The 22,835-nt window shown below is 36.5% G+C and overlaps 1 protein-coding gene across 2 annotated transcripts in view; it reads right to left on the bottom strand.

Moving 5' to 3' along the window:
• Positions 1-22,835, bottom strand: part of PCCA (propionyl-CoA carboxylase subunit alpha) — a 223,124-nt gene that overhangs the window by 39,686 nt on the left and 160,603 nt on the right. For both annotated transcript variants that reach the window (XM_070942919.1, XM_070942920.1), the window contains one exon: positions 17,427-17,480. In XM_070942919.1, coding sequence (XP_070799020.1) covers positions 17,427-17,480 — 54 coding nt within the window. The remainder of the gene's footprint in view (positions 1-17,426; positions 17,481-22,835) is intronic.

Genomic DNA, 22,835 nt, shown 5'->3' on the forward strand with positions numbered 1-22,835 from the left:
CGGGGGTTGGGGACCACTGCTGTAGTGTGTTTCTTATATACATTTGTTAACTGACTAGGAAAAAGTTTATTTTTTCTGGTTGGTTGGATGACCTGTAGTATACACCTATGGCAATGTCATTCTTTTTTCTTTTTATATTAACCCATATGCATTCTAGGAGGCTTTCATCCTTGTTTTTATGCATTTCTGTAGAGATGTAGTGATCTCTTACATATAATGCAGCTCCATCTCCACTTTTGTTAAGTCTGTTTCTTTTGAACAGTTTATATCAATTTTTCTTCATTCATTCATTTCTAATGGTCCAATTTTCACAGACATATCAAACTGGAAAATCCATGACATAATACACACTTATGATGGCAGATTGATGTCTGTGCATTTTAATACGCTGTGATCCATGCAGCATTTCTCCCAAATAACAGAGGTCTTTTTATTTTATAGCTACAGTTACCAGTTCTAAGTATTTTTGTGCTTATGGATAAAGCCTGTAACTTCTTACATGGTTGTCAACATTGGGTTGGCTTTGCCTGTTGTCATAGTCATAGTTTTCTCAATGTTGAGCAGCACGTTTGCATGCTGTATTTCATTTTCAAGAAGAGATGCCTTAAATTTTCCTTACATCCAGTCCTGGAAGTGGTAGAATCAGCATATTTGAGGTTATTGAAGTTTCTTCAAGCAATTTCAATATACACTCTCCTAATTCCCGAATTGTTTAACTGATCCAGTTTCTCCAAACAGGCCAGGAAATAAGATGCCTAGGACTTTCTGCCCTGTAACCCTCCCTTCTATACATAAACATTATTTTTCTATTGTTTGGGTCCTTCTTTCTTGTAAAGCAGCTACCCAAAAATTGTTACAATAAAACTTCTCATTGATGTGTTCCTTCTTCCGACTTAATCCACAAATAATGAAGCAATGAGTTTGTGAAGTTAAATCAGTAAAATGGTAATGTAATTAAATGAAACTAAGATTATACTTGCAAGTTGCACAAGGATCTTGTGCAACTATTAATACAATGTGATAATTTCATCATTTATTTATATACCTGGTATGTTTATATACCATTTTAATATACCACTTCAGTATCAATCTCAATATTTAAAAAGTTCAGAGTATTAACAATTATATTAACCATGTTTTAACCATGTTGGTATCCTGGGAAAGAATAGGACATTGACAGACAACAGGGAGACAAAACACAGAACTGTGAGTATCTAAAGGAAGGACTTCAAAATAAGGATTAAAAGTAAATGAAAATGCTACAGAATCTGACTGGAACATTTTAACACAGGAGACTCTTTTAACAAGGAGTAACCAAAAAAAAATCAATAGCAGTCTGGGGTGTTTATATTTATTAGCATTTCCTTTTTATTTATTAACTAAGTGAACTGACTTCTCATGGCAGCATATTTCCCCACTCCATAAATCTACAGTTTCCCAAAAGATTATGTTAACATTTTTAAAAAAAAATCTATTTGACTTTTTTTTCAGACTATGTTTCTTGCATGACTTGCATGACTTTATATTTTTATAAATTTATAAATAAATAAATTTATAAATAAATTTTATATTTTGTTTCAGATGGTCTGCCATTGTCATTCCTATATATAACTGATCAAGCATAAATAGTGATTTATTTACATGATCAGCATAAATAGTGATTTCTGTAGACGCACTATATTTATTTCTGGTATTTGATTTCTATTATTCATCAACAATTCTAGCTTTATATGAAAACATCCAAAAAATGAAGCACCTAAAGCAGTGGTGAAATCCAATTTTTTTTACTACTGGTTCTGTGGGCGTGGCTTGGTGGGTGTGGCAGGGGAAGGATACTGCAAAATCTCCATTCCCACCCCACTCTTCTGAGGCCAGCCAGAGGTGGCATTTGCCGGTTCTCTGAACTACTCAAAATTTCCGCTACCGGTTCTCCGAACTGCTCAAAATTTCTGCTACCGGTTCTCCAGAAACTGTCAGAACCTGCTGGATTTCACCCCTGACCTAAAGGATTTAGGCCTGATACTGGAGATAGCATGTGAATTCCAAATACTTCCTTTTTAATCTTTTTGAGTTCTATATAAGTGTCATTATGGCAAAAATGTTTCAGTTCCCAGGGCCCACGTTTATAATTCTTAAAAGTACTGTAATTATACACTGTAATATTTGAATTGGTGTTATTATAGTACTCTGTAGTTACCAACAAACTGAAAATGTTGTTATGATTTTATCCTCTGCATAATACATTTATTGAATCGCACCATCTGCTTTTATAAGGATTTGTGGTTAATTGCATCAAACTTGTTATTTTTTTGGAATCTGACCCAGGATACAGGAAGACAGACTGCTAACATGTACTTTCTCAGATATTTCTGTGGACATATTTTTCTTGAGACTTAACACACAGAACTAAGAGGATATTAGGGTTCTAAAGCATACTATGGGAGAATCCAAGATTCAAAGTACCAATGTTCAACAAATTATCTTTTATGCTTCCCCTTCTCCCATGATATCATATATAATATCATGCATAGTCCATGATGTATGAATACTTACTTGGGCTAATCCCTCCTTACTTTCTTACTTCTCCAGCCATCATAACTGCAACAAAACAGTCATGAGCTTCTAAGATTCTAAGCCATATGAAACAAGCTGCCACTGTACAGGTAGTCCTTGACTTACAACAGTTCATTTAGTAACCGTTCAAAGTTACAACAGCACTGAAAAAAGTGACTTATGACCATTTTCACACATACGACCTTTGTAGCATCCCCATGATCATGTGATCAAAATTAAAATGTTTGGCAACTGGTTCATGCTTATGACCATTGCTGTGTCCCAAAGTCACATGATCATCTTTTGCAACCTTTTGACAAGCAAATTAAACGGGGAAGCCAAATTCACATAACAACCATGTTGCTAACTTATCAACTGCAGTGATTCACTTAACAACTCTGGCAAGAAATGTCGTAAAATGGGGCAAAACTAACTTAACATAAATCTCACTTAACAACATAATTTTTGGGCTCAATTGTGGTCATAAGTCTAGGATTACCTGTATAAAAATTTCCAGTGCAATTCTCTGGAGAGAAGGAGATATATGGTCCCAGTCTTTATGAACTTCAACAGAGAATTTGCAAGCTGAAGAGCATACACTTATCAAAAACTGTCATTCATTCACAAGCTGCAATTATTAAAGACAAAAGAATGCAAACTCACTGAATCAGCCATGTTCTCAAGGATTCTAGGATGCTAGGCAATGTGATGTAAGAGTGATAAGAGTGATGTAATTTTCTAATTTCCTTTCCATGCCAGGGATTCATAGGAATGAAAAAACTGCATGGATTTAAGTCAGCCTAAACTGTCCTCTGGCACAGTAGAAATGTAAGACTGCCTGGCTCTTTATTCTTCACGAGACATAAATCATATACCACTTTAGTCAGCCCTTAATGAAAAGTAATTAATTAATTGAATCATAGAAGGAGAATCTGGTCATCCAGATTCAATCACAGAAAGAAAAAGAAAACTCATCTTCTTGAGTCAATTCTTCAAGCAGGTGCTTCAGTTGTCTGAGGAATTTGTTTTTGATGGCCCTCTCTAATGTTTCCTGGGTGGTCGTCTTCTTTTTCATCTCTTCTACGCGTTATTTAAAATTTAATAACCAAATGCAGAACTTGTTAAGCCCAGCGCCTTATTCCTGTGCAAAAGAATTCCATTATGAATTCTTACAATTCATGAATGTCATCCACATGTTTACAATTCAATAGGTGGAATGTTCATCATGGAATATTTCCCTATCTTGCCATGAAAATCTCTACATATAGTCATTGGTCCCCACAGGAAATTAGAAAAAAAAACCAACTGTATATTATGCATGCACTATATAGCATTCGACTACAATCCTAACTATGTCAAAGTGCAGAATAAATGGGCATGAGCCTCATCTTTCTATTTTTACAGCTGGCGCTGAGTATATGCAATATCAATATGCTTCTTTTAACCGTAAGGAATAAGAAGTTGAACAAATATAAATAGATGCAGCTATGCAGTATGTTTTCTTGTGTCGCAAACTCCGTTAAATATTCTACACCCTTTGGGCTAATGTATTTATACAACTCTACTTTTAAACAAAAACGATTCTTCTTGTTGAAGTACCCCCATGAAGTAGGTATCCAGCACATTGCAACAAATTATTTCAAGCCCTTGCTTGGAATGACTCTCAACACATTCCAGGAACCCCATAAACAAAGCCAACATGTGCAGCATTAACTTTCCCTTTTATGCTGACAGCTTCCCCCGCCCCATTCGGCATAATGACCTTCCTGCACAGTGTGTGTTGCCATAAAAAGAAACAGAGCTTTGTAAAATTAGAGGAACTGTTTAATATCAAATCGTTTTATCTAAGGAAGACAGTTACTCCAGGGTAAACACCAAAGAAAAAGCAGAAGAATTAGAAATATTTGTTTTTGCTGCTGATTCTTTGACTTTACATTGTTCAAATAAACTTGCTCAGAATTTTTTTTTTTTTTAAATCTAAATACCAGCAATAGCTCCACAGACTAAAAAAAGGTTAGGACACAAAATGTACGAAAGTTGGGCCGGAAATGCAGGACGCTCCTAATATTCTTTCGTATTACAAAAACAAAAAAGGGAAAAAAACAATTGTATTACAAAAAAGGGAGGGGAGTGTTTCAGATACTTTGCCTGGTAACTATGAGAATTAAGACAAAGCCAGAGGAGCTTTGGAAATCAAAACAGAAAATGATCGAACCCAATTTATTACTAAACAGATGGCAAAAGTAATTGTGCCAAAAAAAGAGTACATTTTGCAGATATTAAAAGTTAGGCTGGAAACATAATTGAGCTTTTCATTGTACTGTCACAAATGTATAATAAATAGGAAATCCTCTTAGCTTACTGACATTACTGAAAATAAAGCCTTTGATGCCTAGTTTATATGGTTTTGTCAACACTTACTAATGGCTGAATTTACATGTTCTATAATCAAACCAGAAGCTTCCCCTGTAAAATGTACAATGTAGGGTTCAGAATATGGTTAGCCATATTCAATATAGAATTCTACCGTAGTAGTATTTGGCCTTCAACATCTAACTTAATTCCACATTAAAAGATTCAGGTATGATAAACTAGAACCTAATCCATTATACCAGGGCTGTCAAACTCCCGACCTATGGGCCGGATGCGTTACATGCTGGCCACGCCCCCGCCACGCCCCCGCCACCTTTAGTGAAGTTTGAGTCATATCACATGAAGCTACCTTGATGTGAGTTTGACACCCCTATATTATACTAAGGAGGAACACTGGTGATATTTATGCATCCATGTGTGCTTGAGTAGGAAAAAGAGAATTCACAGACATGAATGAAGATTCATCTGAACCCATTTTTCCCCTAAGTTTATGATCATACTGGTAATGAACCATACACACATTCTGATGATCATGGGAGCTGTAATATTCTTAATCTGGAGGACACCTAATAATTTAAGTAACCCAATAAATCATCATCAGATGATTCCTGACGGCCTTTTATTTTTGAATGCTTTTAAAGCAGCTGCAAAATTAATGACCTATTTTAAGTCCAGTAATACCGTTTTGGGTTCTAGCATACATGGGCACTAAACAACATCTTTGTAATTTCACTAGGAACAATATACCTATGAACAAGCACAGTGCTAAAAAAATTACCTCTGTGATACATTGCTCATTATTGGTATTCTTAGTAAAATGTTCGCCATCTATATCAGCTAAGCTGGTAGGGACCATTTAAAACACTATTAAATAAGTAGAAGATGGAAGAAAAGGAAGCATTTCCAAAAGAAAAGAATCTGAAATTATATGTTTTAAATAGTATAAAAAATTTAACTAAAAAGAACCTGTATTTTAAGATTTAATTTCTTATAAGTATTACCAAAATCTGCACATGAATAGTAGGTCAACAAATAGGGCACTTTTCACCCCACAATTAAATCTATTTGTATTAACATATTTAATAAACCAAAGCCCGTTTAAAATCAATAGATGCTTCTTTGTTGGTGTTGTGAGGTGTATTTCTTACTCAGCATGTAATACTCAGTAGAGTATTACATATTCTACTCAACTATATTTCATTTCTTTATTTAATTTGTTTGCTGTCCATCTTGCTGCAAGGTGACTCTGGATGGGTTACAACATCAAAATAAAACCATAAGAGTGTGTGTGTGTGTGTGTGTGTGTGTGTGTAAAATTACAATAAAATCATAAGAAAATACAAATTATAACTAAAGATGGGAAGGAAAGGAGCACAATATTTGAGGGGGAAGTAAGTGGGAGCTGCTATTAGTCAATCACCCACCTCCACTGTGAAATTTCCCCATTGGGGCCCCATGCCAACTGGCAAAGCCAGGACTTCAGGCTCTTGTGAAAAGTCAGGAGGGCGAGAACCAATCTCACCTCGGAGCAAGATATTCCAAAGGGCTGAGGCCTCAGCAGGCTCTTCTCCTGGATCCCGTCAACCAAAATTCCTTGACTAATGGGATCCACAGCATGCCTCTTCTGCCTATTCCATTGGGGTGAGACAGTTCCTCAAGTAACCTGGATCCATACTGTGCAGGGCATTGTAGGTAATAAACAACACCTTGAATTGACCTGTAAGCAAACTGGCAGCCAGTGCAGCTTATGGAACAGTGGTATAACATGGGTCACTCTAGGGACCCAAAGACTTCCCACACCATTGTCCTCTGCATCAGTTGAAGCTTCTGAATGATCTTCAAGGGTAGCCCAATGCAGAGCACATTGCAGTAGCTCAAGTGTGAGATGACCCAGACTTCAATGACTGAGGGCAGGGACTTATAATCAGTATTCTTATAAAATTCTAAGTTAAAGCAAGAACACCGGGGGGGGGGGGGACTTATACTAATTTGTTACATCAGAAAACTAACCAGGAACGATGCCATCAAGCCTTTCTGTGTTTTCCTGATCACATGCCAAGGTAGGACAAATAATGCATTGGCTTTTCCATTGCCTGTTTCCTCAATTAACAAAGCTGCCAGGTTTGAGAAAGGAAACAGCAGCAAACCCATTAAGCCTAAATGTAAAAAATCATACCATACTGTATTGAAATAAGGTAAATCTATAGGATGTTTTACAGAAGAACGTGGACAAATATGTCAAATGTTTCTCCAAGCTATGTTTTTGTCTGTTCACTGCCAAAGGGCCAAAGAAATCAACTGGTGATCACTACGGAGACACTGGTGCTCTTATCAGTTCACATTCTAGAATGGTTTAAGAAAGTGGTTTCCTCTCTTTTGTACGCATTTTAAATTACTATTCCTAGTTTACTGCATACAAATGTGAACATGTCACATAGAATGTGGCTGTTATGGCATGCCTCAGTGAATCGAAAAAACAGTTAATCAAAGATTAAGGCTACAAATATTTTCAGAACTGTATTTACATAATTTTATTTCTCTTCTGAAGTATTTAGTATTTGTTTATATGATTTATATAGCTGCCTATTTCAACAAGTGGCAGTTGCAAGGATTAAAACAGAGAAAACTTGCCACATACAACTCACAAGCATCCAAGGATAACCAATAACCCAATTCACTACTCTTTTTCTCATCCTCTCATTAGATATCATTTAAAGGTAATTGCTAGAAAGTTATTGTCCTGCTAAAAGTTTGAATATTTATTTCTTTATGCACTAACTTATTAATTGTATTAAAGCACACTTTTGTTCACCATCTTTCTTCTTATTGAATTTCTTTGCTGCATTTTCATTAGTTCTTTACTTAGCCCCCTTCCACTCAAATAATCAAGCACAGAGTAAGAGAAACAGGAAGGACACTGTACAAATCTATTACTCATACTGCAATCTGTTGTGTTAATCTTTGCTAAATTAGGAGAGGGACTACATGCATATGATATCCTACGCTAATCAAGACCTAACAAAATTTTCTGCTTTTAAAATTTCTTTTGGAAAACTTTATAAGCATTTATTGACAGACATAACTTGGAAGCATAAATTGCAATCTTATTATTTTAAGTATTTTGGTCCAGCTTTGCCCAAGAGTAAGTACAACTTTTGCTAAAGCCTTTTTTGGGATCATAAAAGATACCAGGATGTAAGTATCATAAAGACAGATTTTCATGTAGTTGTATAAAAGGTCTCAAATGGATTCCTGTAAAATGTAGCAATTCATTGAGTAAATACTAGTTCAAACTAAAAGAGCTTATGTAAATTCTTCTAATCCAAACAAAACACTTCTATAAAGTCACACCTTAGGTTTGGATGAAGTTGATACTTACAGCACGATAAAGTTAAAATTAGTGTGGATATTAAAATAATTTTATTAAATGTGCCATATTGAGAATATGGAATCGATATAAACCCAAGTTGTGCCCCAAAACAATCTCTGCACAAGGATTCCATAGAAGAGAAACAGGAAGCAAAGACAAATGGTTGATATATCAGGAATTATTGGAAAATCACCAAGGTGAATATAAAATTAAACCACGAGAGCAGCTAATAACAGACGGATATAGTTGTCAATGGTTTTCCCATTTATAATTATCAGGAAAATTCGAAATAGATAAAAAGAATTATGATATGGAGCAAAATCAGAATTTGAAGTACAATTGTATTCTGATAATGAGCATGCAATTACAGAAACGTACAAACGTTGAAATTTGAAACAGAGGAAGAACAAGTTAAACAGTGTATGATAAAGAAGGCTAAAAAATTTTGTTATAACATACTGATCGATCAATGATCAATCAATTTTTGCACTATGTTATGATCTTTCAGAGATTTTTAATAAGATGTATTGTTGACACATGATGTCATATAAACACAATGTATAAAATCATTTAAAATTAATGTTGGAAATGTGAACAACATGAAGGGACATTTTATCATGCTTAGTGAACATGTTAGAAAACTTAAAAAATGGATTCAAGTCAGTGGTGGGTTACCCCCGGTTCGCACCAGTTCTATAGAACCAGTAGTAAAACCGGTGGGAGGCTCCACCCACCGACCCCAACGTCATCAAAACGCTTCTGCGCATATGCAGAAGCTTCTGTACGCGCGCGGCCCCGCTATAAACCAGTAGTAAAGGTAAGTAGAACCCACCCCTGATTCAAGTACATACGTTGATATAGTGAATTTTAAAGATTAATATTCAGAATTTATCCTTTTAGGTTTGATGACTAAAGGGTTAGAAAAAAATCCATGGAGGATTATTTCAATGTACTATTGCAGTAAGATTACTATATGCCCTAATATGGAAATATTTGGCACTAACCTCTATAGAGAAATGGTTGATGAAATTCACAGAACTTGTTGAAATGGACAAATTAACTTCTCTGATTACAGAAAGGATAATATCTACATGTATTGGTGATTGGAAACCCTTTATGGGGTTTAGCATAAAAATGAACTTATGATTTATGATTTTGATGATTAGTCTGGTTGGATTACAGAAAGAAGAGTCATGATGTAATTTTAGAGATGGAGCGTAATATATATAAAAGCCCACTCACTCATCACGAAATCTCCAGAACAGTAAAAGGATTTTTCGAAATGACCATCAGATCATTAGTATTTCATATACAGTATTATATTCACATGCTGTGATGCTAAGGAGCTAGACATTCTAGTTCCCCTCTACACCAGAAAAGAACTGTGTTCCAACTGCCAGTTGCCTTATATTAACCCCTCCCCACCTGAAAAGATCTCTGTTCCAACTGCCAGTTGCATCACATTCCATTACCTCAGTTCAAACTGGCAGACATTCCACTCCTTCACTCAGGAGTGGTCTGAGGCTCCTTACAGTACTAAACATTGCTACCTGACCAAAATGTCTATGCCTTCCACCTATGGAACTGCTTCTAGACTCAAGGTGATGGGAGAGAAATTCCCTTATGAGTTTCAATCACCGACCACACTTGAGCCAACAGTTTGTGAACCGAATTTCTCCTGCATAGTGTCCCAGCCCCAAATCACTTCTTACACTGACCTCCTCAGTTCTGACGAATCTGTTCCTTCTACTGTAACACCAGTTAAAGGGAAAACAGGGAAAATACGCAGGAAAAGATTTACAGATGTGATTAGGAAAACACAAGTAAGGGAAGCTGCAAAAAAAGTACCATGGAGAACAGACACCTACTCGATGTGGTAGTCTGATGGGATCAGAGGAATTCGGGGTATGAAAACAGTTTCTCCCTGATTGATCCTTATGTGTTTTACTGAAGCCTGGTGCCATTGCACAGTTTGGGGGATGGGTGGGTTAGATTGTGTAACAGCATGATTGCAGCGTCAACCTTGAGATAGAGGACATGAGGTGGTAATCATGATGGGTTGAGTGTGCAAGAACTCCACAGGGTACTGTACGGCATCCTCGACCTCCATTACCGAGTCCACAGAGTCATACTTCATATGCTCAGTGGACAGCTTCTCCAGCAGAAAGTTGTTGATGCTGTTGGCAGAGTCGTTTGTTGGAGTGAGAATAGCTCTTTCCCTCCGCCAAGAAGCGTAATCCAGCCTGATGGATGTTGGGGTATATTCTGTCAGTCAAGCTGATCAGATCTCTCACAACATCGTTAACTGTTACTTGGAATAGTTATTCTTCCCTCCTCTTCCAAAAGCTTGCCATCACCAACATCAAGTAATAAATTAGAAAACTCTTCTGCTCTCAAATACATTGAAGGTGGACATGTATGTTAACTCTCAAGGACAGGACTTTGACATTAGGCCGTAACATAGATGACTTGAGACAGACCTTGACTTCATCTGCACATGTTCCTTGTGGCACAACGGGCAACATCTGTCTGACGTCACCAGGCAAAAGCACCATAACTCCATCCATAAGGCAGTTGCTCCCCCTAATGTCCTGGAGCATCCTGTTTAGAGACTCAATACATCCTTCGTGAGTCATGGTGCACTCATACCACATGATAACTTTGGCTTCTTGAAGCACCTGAGCCATGTCACTCTGCTTAGAGATGTTACAAAGTGCAGACTCAGAATGATTCAGGTTGAGAGGTAACTTGAAGGCAGAGTGAGCCATCTTGCCTCCATTGATCAAGGTAGCTGCAATTCCTGAGGAAGCAATGGCAAAGGTGATATTCCTTCCACCCCTAATTTTGGCCAGCAACAGATTGATCAAGAACATTTTGCCAGTGCCACCAGAAGCGTCAAAAAAGAACAACTGTCCAGAATAAGAAGCAATATTGTGCATGATTTCATCATAGGCTTTCCTCTGTTCTTGATTTAATTTTGAAACATTCACAGCAACTGCTTCTGTCAGCTGAACGATATTATAAGACAGTTCACTCAGGTATTGATGGTTGCTGACAACAGTTCCTTGCTCTCGTGAAGGTGATGGAAATCCGAAGTGTAGGAGTGTTTTACCCAACATGGATATGACAATATCCTCAAGAAAGATAAGGCATTGGTTGTAAACAATTTGGAGGACCAGTTGGGCATATCCACAATCTCTCTCCATTAGCCGTCTAACATCTTCCGCAAGACTGTCTCTGCATTTCTCCCACAAGCTTTAAGTGTCAATTTATCAAGCCCGATCACATAGTTTTGTAGCGAAGCAGGGGTATCCAGCTAGTATAATTATATTTATAACTGCTGTGACAAATATAGCAAGCTACATTTTTATACTTTTATATGTTTCTTTTTCTCTTTTTTTCTCCTTCTATATTTCCTTGTCTTATTTGCTCTTAAAACTTTTAATAAAAATTGCAGAGCTAGTCCTCAAAATACAACCGTAATGGAGGCTGCCCATTACGATTGTATGAAATAGCAGTCATGTGACCAATCTGATTTTGCAACCTTTTTGCTATGGTTGTAAAACAAAAATAACACTTGTTAAGCAAGCTACTCGGTTTCATGATTCTCTCTTTGTCTATGGAGAGAGTCAAAGACAATTGCAATTGGTATGAGGCCTATTACAGCAAATGCAGAATTCCCCTTTTAGAACTAAGATTCCCTATTCATGCAAACATCAAATTTGAAAAAGAGAAGTGTCATGTTCTCCCTAGCAAGGAGAATCAGGAAAACCACTTGGTTTCATGATTTGCTCTTTGCTCCATAGTGGCATAAAATAAGTGAAATAAAGCACACATACACACAAAAAAAAAATACACTGAAAATAGCAAATTAATAATCTAGGCTGTAAAATGGCCTTCTGTTAAATAAGGAATTCACTAGTACCATAAATAGGTTAGATGAAATTACCTGAATTAGAATTTAAGATATAAAAGTTCAGTGTGATAAAGGTTGCTAAAACATAAATGTGTAAATAGTACCATATGAATAGTACTTATTAGTAAAATTAAAGAGTATAAAGGCCAAAAACAGACCAGCAGAATTGTCCACAAACCCTGTAACAGAAATATCAAAACAAATCAATCATCATCAGTGGCTTCTAACAATTTATCTATACTGAAAACCAATGAAACTTTTAAGTATTCTAACATATGTACCTTAAAACATCTGCTTTGCAGGGCTAGTTACTTTTATTCCCTATATTTAATAAAAATAGGAAAATGTGTGGTACAAACAGAGACTTTGTGTATAATTTTCCATGATCTCAGATGACAAAACGTAGCACAAGCTTCATCTCTTGCTAATTAAACGAATCAATTAAGGGACTATTGTTGCAACTGTGTAACTGCTGTTCTATAGTGCCAATAACAACCCCACAGGGAGGTCTTTTACTACATTAAAATGCTGTCCTCCACAACTCCATCTGATATTATTAGAAACAGTTATTTGCGTCTTGCTGTCATATTAGTAGCAGCAGCAAATTATGGAAATATGCAGACCAGAATGGTCCCAGTATGAGTTCAGGTTTGGTTTCCAGCCTCCAAGGGAACAAATGCTGAAAATTCCAAAGTTCCCCAAAGTTCATTAATGGAACTGATAAATTTACCAGCACAGCAGCTATTTACATGCTAGGTAAGGGTCACATATTTGCATATTTTCCTGCTAAGATGATACAATTCAACTAGATAAATTATCATATTAAGTTTGCCCTCCTGAGTTAAATTGATGGAGTCCAAAATTGTTTCCAATGGTTGTCATTAATCGCTGTTACATCTGAAATGCTTCCTTTGAAATCTAATTGTGATGTGGTGTCAAGGATCATATTAATAGCATTCAAGATGTTAAAATATTGTAAAAACCTGGTTATTTTACTTGTATATTGAAGCGCTATAGAGTAATGAGAAATAAAATTCATCTTTTTATTTTTTTAAAAAATCTTGTCAATAAAAAGAAAATTTAATTTAAAATATGAGATTTAAATTACGTTTAACCTCATTTGATTTTGTATCACTGAGATTCATAGTAGAACTGTATAAAAATAAAAGGGAATCCATCAGTTACATTCCAAATATGCCATTTATTTCACCATCCCCAACAACAGAACTTGAAATTCAAATATACTCTTAAACATAATATTACATATATATTAAGTAATAATATACATAATCGAATCATGTATATATTCAACATGCACACAACCAGCCAATCCGTCTTATTATTTATATGACATACAAGTAAATGTGACAAAACCTGATTATCACTTCTAGATTAACTGGATGCAGAATACAGGAGCAAAAAGCAACCAGACATTTCCTTGTTTTCTTCCTGAAATTCTTCCAAACTATTTATTCTCAGCCTGTTTTCAGAGGCACCCTATAAAAAGCGTTCTACCTCTTTTGAAGAAAATTTCAGAGAAAAAGTGGCAAATGAGAAAATGAGAACATCAGGAATTCACAACTGAAGGTTGTAGCTCCCTAGCTGAAACCAGAATTTTGAGTATTGGTAAGCTGATGAATTCATTTTTCCATCTGCTTCTTGTTCCTGGCAAAGACATAACAGTTCTATGAACAAGCAACTATCTCATATTCTTTAAATTATTATATATGTTACAGACTGTTGTTTTGAAACATACTAGCTAAGTTCATCTAAATTTATCTGCTATTTTAATAATGCTTAACATTTGATAACATTTGATATATATTGAGCCAGTGATTTGCAAGTACATGTTATTGCCAATGATGATATAGTTATTGGTGGATAGAACGATATACAGTGTGTTGGCAGAGAGTGCTGTTTTGTCAGAAGCAACGGCTTTAGATCTATGTTTGTGGGGTATGTTGAGATTTAGTGCTTTCAATATCCATAATGGATAAAATGTTAAGGAGATTACAAGTTTTCTTAGGAGGTTACGGTAAGTGACATAAGTTTTGAGGACAGTCCATGAAAACTGATACTCCAATTGTTACAATGATTAAGACAAAGAAACAGCCCAGTTTAGGAATTTCTGAGAAAGTATAGAAGAGATGAACCCTGACTGCTCCTTAGAAGGCCAGATCCTGAAGATGAACCTCAAATATTTTGGCCACCTAATAAGAAGGAAGGACTCACTGGAGAAGAGCCTAATGCTGGGAAAGATTAAGGGCAAAAGAAGAAGGGGACGACAGAGAACGAGGTGGCTGGATGTAGTCACTGAAGCAGTTGGGGTGAGCTTAAATGGACTCGAGGATGGTAGGGGACAGGAAGGCCTGGAGGAACATTGTCCATGGGGTTGCGATGGGTCAGACACGACTTCACAACTAACAACAAGCCTAGCCTTAGGACTAGCACTGCTGGTGTTAGTTTGGGTAATGAAACATGTGCAAGAAAACAACCAAGTCATAGAGCACCAAGGACCCCTCAGCTACAAATATTCTCCTTTATTGGCAACATCATCTTTGGCTGTAGTCAGTACAATAGGTAAATTGTAGCGGATTCTTCATCATCTTTAGAAATGATGTCATAGTTTTTCATTTAATTTAGAATTATGTCTGTATGTGGGCCAGTTCTTTAGTGGGTATCCACCCCATCCAGAGGAGGAGGAGGAGGAGGAGGAGGAGGAGGAGGAGGAGGAGGAGGAGGAGGAGGAGGAGGAGGAGGAGGAGGAGGAGGAGGAGGAGGACTGTATTATTATGCATGACAATCTGTTCTTGCAGATATTAGCAAAATTGTATGTTATTGGACTTAAAAGTCTTGAAATTTGTTCTGTCACATCTTTGATCCTTGTTTCTGGCAGACAGCCACTTCGCAAGCTGACATGGCTAGACAGCATACATTTGTCTGAATTTCTCATAGTAGTGAGTCACCAATTATCACGACTCTATTCTTTCTCTTCTTAGAGGGCAAAGATGCATCCTGTCTTCTCTTGAAGGGTCTATTACTGTTTTGTTTCTGTTCTGCAATGTCTCTTTTCTTTCCTTGAATGATCACAGCCCATTTTATCTACAAGCCCTCAAATCTATTTATTATTTCTAGCAGAATCTTATATGTCTCTTGCTTTTGATTGTTGATCTTATTCCTGTATTTGTCTTCCTCATGAAAAGTTGCTTCCACTGCTAGTTTCTGTAGTTTCTGTCCTGTCTTTGAGCTGATAAAATGTCTTTTCTCGTCATTTGAAATGTGGCCATACACTACTCCAATTCTTTCACTTTTTCTTTAAGGACAGCTATGAGGTTTGCATTTGGTATAAGTATATGCTGTTGTTTTCAATCACAAAGACAAACTTACTGCATAGCTATGTACTGAAGGTACAGGTGCATATCTGTTCTTCACTTTTTCTTCTCAGAGACTACCAGTAGAAAAGGGTTTTATTTCTTCTTGTTCCTTTCTCAGTTCTCAGGATCCTTTAAACTCTCTAACCCTTTAAAACCTGCCTTCCTTATATAAGCCTAACAACTCTGAATACTCAGCAGAAAGCAGTTAGACAACCACCCAAAACTATTTCAATCTGGAGCTATTTAGAAGATTATCCTTTCATCCCATGCACTTTGTTAAATAATTCCTCAAAATACACAGCTTGTCATTTTTTTCCCTTCCTGTTTACTCTTCTACTTTCAATTGATCTTATGTTTTTGTTCTTAGTATCATTTGCTTTCTGAGTTTCAATTTTTCCTGATACTATTGTAACAAATTGGTACTACCTAGAAATGTTTGTGATGGTTCTTTTTATCATCTGCTGTGATCCATTTTGCAGTTTTCACTATTAGTTTGTTGTATCAAAAAATCCTATTTATCACTTTTCTGGGTTTAAAGCTTTATTATAATCCAAGATGAGCATCTGACTAAACTCAGATTTAATTTTTGTTATTATTTAGATTCTAGCTTTATGTAGCAACTTTTTTCTAGATTTCCCACTTTTACTTTTCCCATGACAAGGGCAAATAGAAAATCATTTCATATATATCACACACACAGAGGGAGGGAGGGAAAGAATAAAGGCATGCAGAAAAAAGTTTATTGTTTGATTGTGATTCTGTTGGAAAATAGGAATGTGCTTCTTCTCAGCTGAGAATTCAAGCCAGACAAAGGACAGTCGAAATTCAGAATAATGGAAGGGACACTGGAGATTCTAATCCAATCCTTTTGTTCTGTCCCCCGTCCTCACACAGACAAATGCAATATCAAACACACCTGCCAATAATTTATTGTATACACAGACCAGAATTCCTGGCAGATGAGAGTTCTGGCAGCTAACTGTAAAACGCCTGCCAAGTCCAATTAGTACTCCCAAAAAGCAGGAAAGGCCTTATCTGCAGTCCGTTTCCAAAGCGACAAATTATCCACAAGAGTTTAGTCCAAAAGATATCTGAGCCGAAGTGCAGGATTCACGACGTGACTCTTTAGAGTTTAAACTTTTGTCCGTCCCAAAGCCTGCCGAGCAATCACGCCCCCTTTTATCCCTTGTGGGGCGTGGCTCAGTGACTCAGCTCAATCCCTGGCCCTCCCACACCTCTTCCTTTGCTGAGCACGCTTCTCCCTCCGATGCTGCCTGGGATCAAGCCAGGATTCATCATTATCACTCTCTATCAATGGGTGCTCCAAAATGCCTTCCTCCTGGCCTTCAGATGGAACCTGAGGCATTGCCAGAGAGGAGGGTCCTGGAAAGGGAGGCCTTGTCAGTTCCTCTCCCTCACCTTCTGAGTCCTCTTCCTCCATGAGGACAGGCTCGGGAGTCGAAGTCACAACTCCTTTGCTCAAGCAGGAGAACCTATACCATTTCAAACAATTGGCTTTCCAATCTCTTCTTCAAAACCTCCAGTGATAAGAGTTTTTAAAGTTATCCAGTGATAACTTCTGGAGGCAAGCTGTTCCACTGATTAATTGTCCTAGCTGTCAGGAAATTTCTTCTTATTTCTAAACAATAAATGCTCAAAATATGGAGGGAAAGTTTTTCTTCCTTTTAATCAAAATACAAGTATTCATACATAACTAAATAATACAGAAATGTGAAATGAACACCGTATGTTAAATGTGTATAAAATGTGAAATGAAAACTGTACGTTAATTTTTTTATAAAATGTCTATGAATACCTAGTAAAGTTTAACATTACTCACCACTGTTCCAAGAAACTGAATGCTAAGATTTCCACCAGCATCTCGAGAAAGGCACTGGAAGGAACAGAATAACAATTAGAGTGTAGTCTTATCAACAAGAAATGTTCTCCCTAAGAATTCTGACAAATTGCTTATGAAACCGGAGATATTATACACATGTCACTTTCAATGAAACTCATGGTTAAAGCAGAAATGCACGTGATACAAGAAAATAAGAGTTATATTAATGTTTTATAGTATTTAGTTTTCACAGCTGAATGGAATGGGCACTGGATTCAGTACCTTTCAAAAATGGTCTATAATCAGTCAAACAATCAGAATTGACTATAATCAATTCTCTTTCCATCATTCACTGATCAAATAAGATAGAAATCTTAAATGTCCACATATATTGTCAGAGACTCCTACTAAATTTTTTTCTGTTTGTCTTGCATTTTTATAAATCTTGTCTATTTGTCTTGTTTCCACTTACACAGAGCTCGGCAACAAATTTATTTGAGCTCAATACAGTGGGTTAATTTTTGGCCTATGCGACAGATCTTAATCTCCATTCAACCATAAAATGTACTTAATGATTTGGGACACTGTATGAGAAGAGCCATGTTATTCTATGGTGATAAAAAAAATCAGAAGGCATCTGGTAGCATCTTTTCCAACTCCCAAATTTAATTAAAAGGCATATGTTTTGGAGAGCTGCAGCTTGCCTCAGCAGATGCACAGATTTGGGGTAAGTGACCGTTAGGCCACTTCTACCATTTTTATCCCCAAGACTCTCACAAGCCATTTGATAGTGATTCAGTACTGTCTTTGCTTATGTTCGTGTGAAATGCTACAACTCTTACAGGATCAAATGCTGCTTCAAGTCCAATAGATACACGTAGCTCAGGGTTGAACTGTAGCATCCTTGGAGCTCTCTGAGCTTGGATTTTTGTTTGCAGACATTTCATTACTCAACTAAGTAACATCATCAGTATAAGTAAGTGTGGGGTTTGCATAACTTCTCCTGCCAATATTAATGTGGGAGTGTGTTTTCTCCTCAGTAGTTCCTTGATTAGGATATTGTTTTCTGATTAATTGCTTGCTAATCTAGGTATTGGCTGCTGGACATTGTTCTGATCTTTCTTTCCTTCTTAGTTTTTTTATTGTCTCATTTGAGTAGCATCTAAATGTGGTTTATCTCTATGTGTCTTGATTGCTGATTTGTCTGAATGCCAAGCTTCTAAGAATTCCTTAGCATTTTTTATTTGATGTTAGCAGTTATGAGGTTTCGTTTGTCCATATGTTGTGAGATTAAAGAGTTTTCATCATATCTTCTGACTGCTAGTTGATGTTCATGGAAGCACTCTGCTAGTCTTCTGCCTGTCTGTTGTATATAGTGGCTGTTACCATCTTTACATTATACGTTGTAGATGAATCCTGTTTTTTTCTTCTTGGACTAAGGAGTCTTATAGATCAGGGGTCTCCAACCTTGGCAACCTTTACGACTTGTAGACTTCAACTCCCAGTATTCCTCAGCTAACATGCACTGGCTGAGGAATTCTGGGAGTTGAAGTCCACAAATCATAAAATTGCCACGGATGGAGACCCCTGTTATAGAGGACTCCTTAGTCTTGGGCTAAGTAGCCTTATAAATGAGGAAACCATGAGTTCTAGTTCTGCCTTAGGCACAAAAGCCAGGTGGGCACCTTGGGCCACCACCTTTTCTCAGCCCTAGGAAGAAGGCAAAGGCAAACCACTTCCACAAATCTTGCTAAGAAAACTATAAGGTCTTGTTCAAGCACTTGCCAAGAATCAACTGCACAACAAATAAACAAACAATCAAACAAATCAGGTTTACCCTTCGTCTTTGCTTAGTTTGGTCAAAATGTCTATTTTACATTCAGTGGAATAAGGGATACAGAAGGAATAGCAGGATAACATAGGTATTTAATAAGAACACACACACACTCATAGAGATACATATACTATATATTTTAAGATAGCTTTGTCATATTACCTAATTTTTAAAAGCTTCATGAAAGGAATAATTATTGGAAGGATTTCCCTTCGAAACAATTATGGCTGCATTTTAAATAAAAACAGCAATATTGCCTTTTCTTTTTTCTTTCCCTTCAATTAATACATCATGTTTTAACCCTCCAGTCTGTTCGTAGGAAAACAAAGCAGAATGAAACAAGTCTGGACATATTTCAACAAAAATGATTAACAAAATGGAAAATATGGGAAAAATCATACAAAAAACCTGACATTTACATTTGTAAAGGAAACAGGAATATACAGTTTTCCCAACTGCTGGAGGAAACACAATCACACTTCGGAAACTGTAAAGAAGAACAAAGTACCAGGGCCTACAATGAAGAATTTATGTGCCAAAACAAATAGATACAAATTAATCAGGAGGTTGTCAAAACTAGTTAAGTGAAGAATATTCTTTAATTTTTTAAAAAATTGAGCGCTCTTCATCTTTATATCTTTAATATTGGAGAACAACAAATTTCATTATCTGGGGAAAAAATCCAGTACATGAATGGTTGATATGGGAACAAAGGTGAAAGGCAGGTGTTTTATTTATCAATATGTAAGAAAAAAGGACAGAACCTGAATATTGTACGTAAGTAGTGTAGTGTGATATTTTCTGACTCAGATTCCATCAAGGTGTGTGTATGAGGGTCCAGATTCCAAACTTTTTAATCTAAAAGGATGAATCTTACCTATTTTTAATTAAGACCAATCTTTATTATTTTTACTCAGAAGAAATAGTATACATGATATAGTGTGACATAGATTTCAAAACGCATCTGAATGTAAATGTTTTTTCTTTGAAAACATAATGTATCTGGTCCTTTTATTTTAAAGGTAAATAAATTATAAAAAATATATATTTATTAAATATACTTTATGCCCTCACAATAGTAAACTTTCATAGGAAAAAGTACAATATAAAACATATCCAATACAAAAACTAAACACTCACAGCAATACAATCTATATGCTACTAAACTTTTATGACTGCAACCGTTAACCAGCTGAAACGCTACATTGTTTTGGAACAAAGGTACCTCAAACTGGCTAATTTATAAAATACCTCAAAAATCTGGGATCCATGACTCCAATGGAATAGAAATTTGGCAAATTTTATGAGATAAAAATTATCATAAAGCATTTTATAATATAATACAAAATGTCATAAAACATTTATTGTGGTCAACTGATGATCTTTGCCTGTGATATACACTTCAGCACAGACTACTTTCAAGGCAGAATATCTCCCTAAATTTTTAGAAGTGTGTTAGAAGCTCTGAAATTATTGAAGGCATTGCAGAATTTGGTAAGGAAGCATCTCTGAAACAATGAGCCAACGCATCATGGGTTGTCTAGTGATACCACCCAATAAAAAATAAATGATGGGAATATCAAATCAAACTGGGAAAAGGCTCTCTGAAATAGCTCAGTCTACTAGGGCTTTTGGAAGGAGATACTCTGCTCCCCATAAGAAGGTTGTTCCATAGTATTGGTGTTACCATAAAACACAGCACCTTCTTGCCTCAGCCCCCTCAGTTTTAGCTAACTGAAAGATGCCAAGCCCTGAAGGACTTCATAGATCAAAACCCACACCTTAAATTGGAACCAGAAACCAATTGGTAACAAATACAGGGACAGCAAAATCATACTTATGTGCTCCCTAAGGCAGGAGCCCAAAAGGATACAGGCCGCTGATTTTGGAACAAATATTATTTAAGGGCAGCCCCAAGTATAGCTCATTACAGTCAGTCTAGCCAGGTGGTGGTAAGGGCATGAGTTACTGTTACCAAGTGCTCCTGGCCCAGGTAAAGCTTCAACTGGCATACCAGTTAGAGTTTGGCCACGGTTTCCATCCACTGCTTACAAACCTGCTCCCTGATAGTTAATGCTTGCCTATCAAGAAGTTAACAACAATCCAAGCTACCAAAAGCAATTCCAACTTCTAAGAGTTCTAACTTCCATCCCCTCCCATCCAGATTCCGACAGCTTACATGAACAACCTTTGTCAATGTCATATCCCCCATGGCTCAAAGTAATGATATATAAGTGGGTATAATCAGCAGATTTATGATACTACTCCCCAAACTATTCCATGATCCCTCCCTATGGCTTCAGATAGCAGGGAGACAAGACCAAGCTCCCCAACACTCCATAGGTCAGGGACCACTAAGACAACCTCTCCTGCTTTAGCAAACCAGATAGACAATGTTATTTATTATTTATTAAATGTTTGCCACCCATCTTGCTGCAACACAATATGCTACATGATTTTTCACTAAGAAGCAAATTTGGGTTTAATTTCCAATATAGAGTGTATGAAATCAATAAGTTCAATGGTCTTACAGTAAATATAAAAACATATAAATGTTTAGATTTAAATAATTTTTCCAGCCAGCCTCCATTTATGTGAAGTTACTCAATATTTTTGGGAAGAATATTCTGAAAGTGTCTTACACCTTCTCAATGGATTTTTGAAAGTGCATTTTCTAGAACTTCAGAAAAGCATCCTTTTCCACAAGTTTCATATCACACCAAATGTTTTAAAAAGTGCCAGCACTCATTGTGTTGTAACTGTTATCTTGTTCATTGTGCAGGTTGTTAGAACATAGAACAACTAAACATTAAGGCAAAAATGAGATAAGGCAGTTATTACTTTACTTTAGACACTGTCGCAAAGAGAGAGAGAAACAGATTGTGAATTATCATATTCAGTTCTGCAGCTACACCATCTTAGAACTTTTATCCAAGTGGGCAGTATTTGCCGAACAGCTAAAAAGCATATTTGGATGTTAAATAATTATTCCATTGAGCAGGTTAAATCATTTAAATCCCCAGGTATAGTCTTTTCATGTGAAATGCCCAGGGAATATGTAGCACAAAAGCCCAGAGAGCTGCTGTAGCACTGCAATCATCCTAAACTAAAGGGGCCTTATTTATCTCTGCTGCACGCCAACCATACTTAGCCAAAGTTAGAGCAGAGCTGTTATTCAGAGTCCAGTTTGCCTATATAGCTTTTTCTTGTTCAGACAAAATCTCTTACTTACATACTCCAAGCTTCTTGCTGTGTCTCAAACATGATACTTCACTGTGAAGTAGAATTCTGACCAATATTTGGTTGCACATTTTTATATGCGGAGCTACTATATATCTTAACCCTGTATGACTGACACCTCAAATCCTTAATGATAATGTTGTTTTATTCTGATCTAAAGCAATAGATTAAAAATTGGAGATCCTCTGATATTCTTTAATTCAGCTCTGTGCAGTTGAACATGAGCACTACTCAAGCAGCTTTAAAGCAATGGCTTAAAGATATTCAATTGGATTTCTTCTTCTCAAGAATACATTTCCAACTAGCTCCTTCACTCTATATGGACCTGCCATATG

Source organism: Pituophis catenifer, unplaced genomic scaffold, assembly GCF_029215685.1.
Source record: "Pituophis catenifer annectens isolate HBS135680 unplaced genomic scaffold, rPitCat1.0.hap2 SCAF_4, whole genome shotgun sequence".
NCBI lineage: Eukaryota > Metazoa > Chordata > Lepidosauria > Squamata > Colubridae > Pituophis > Pituophis catenifer.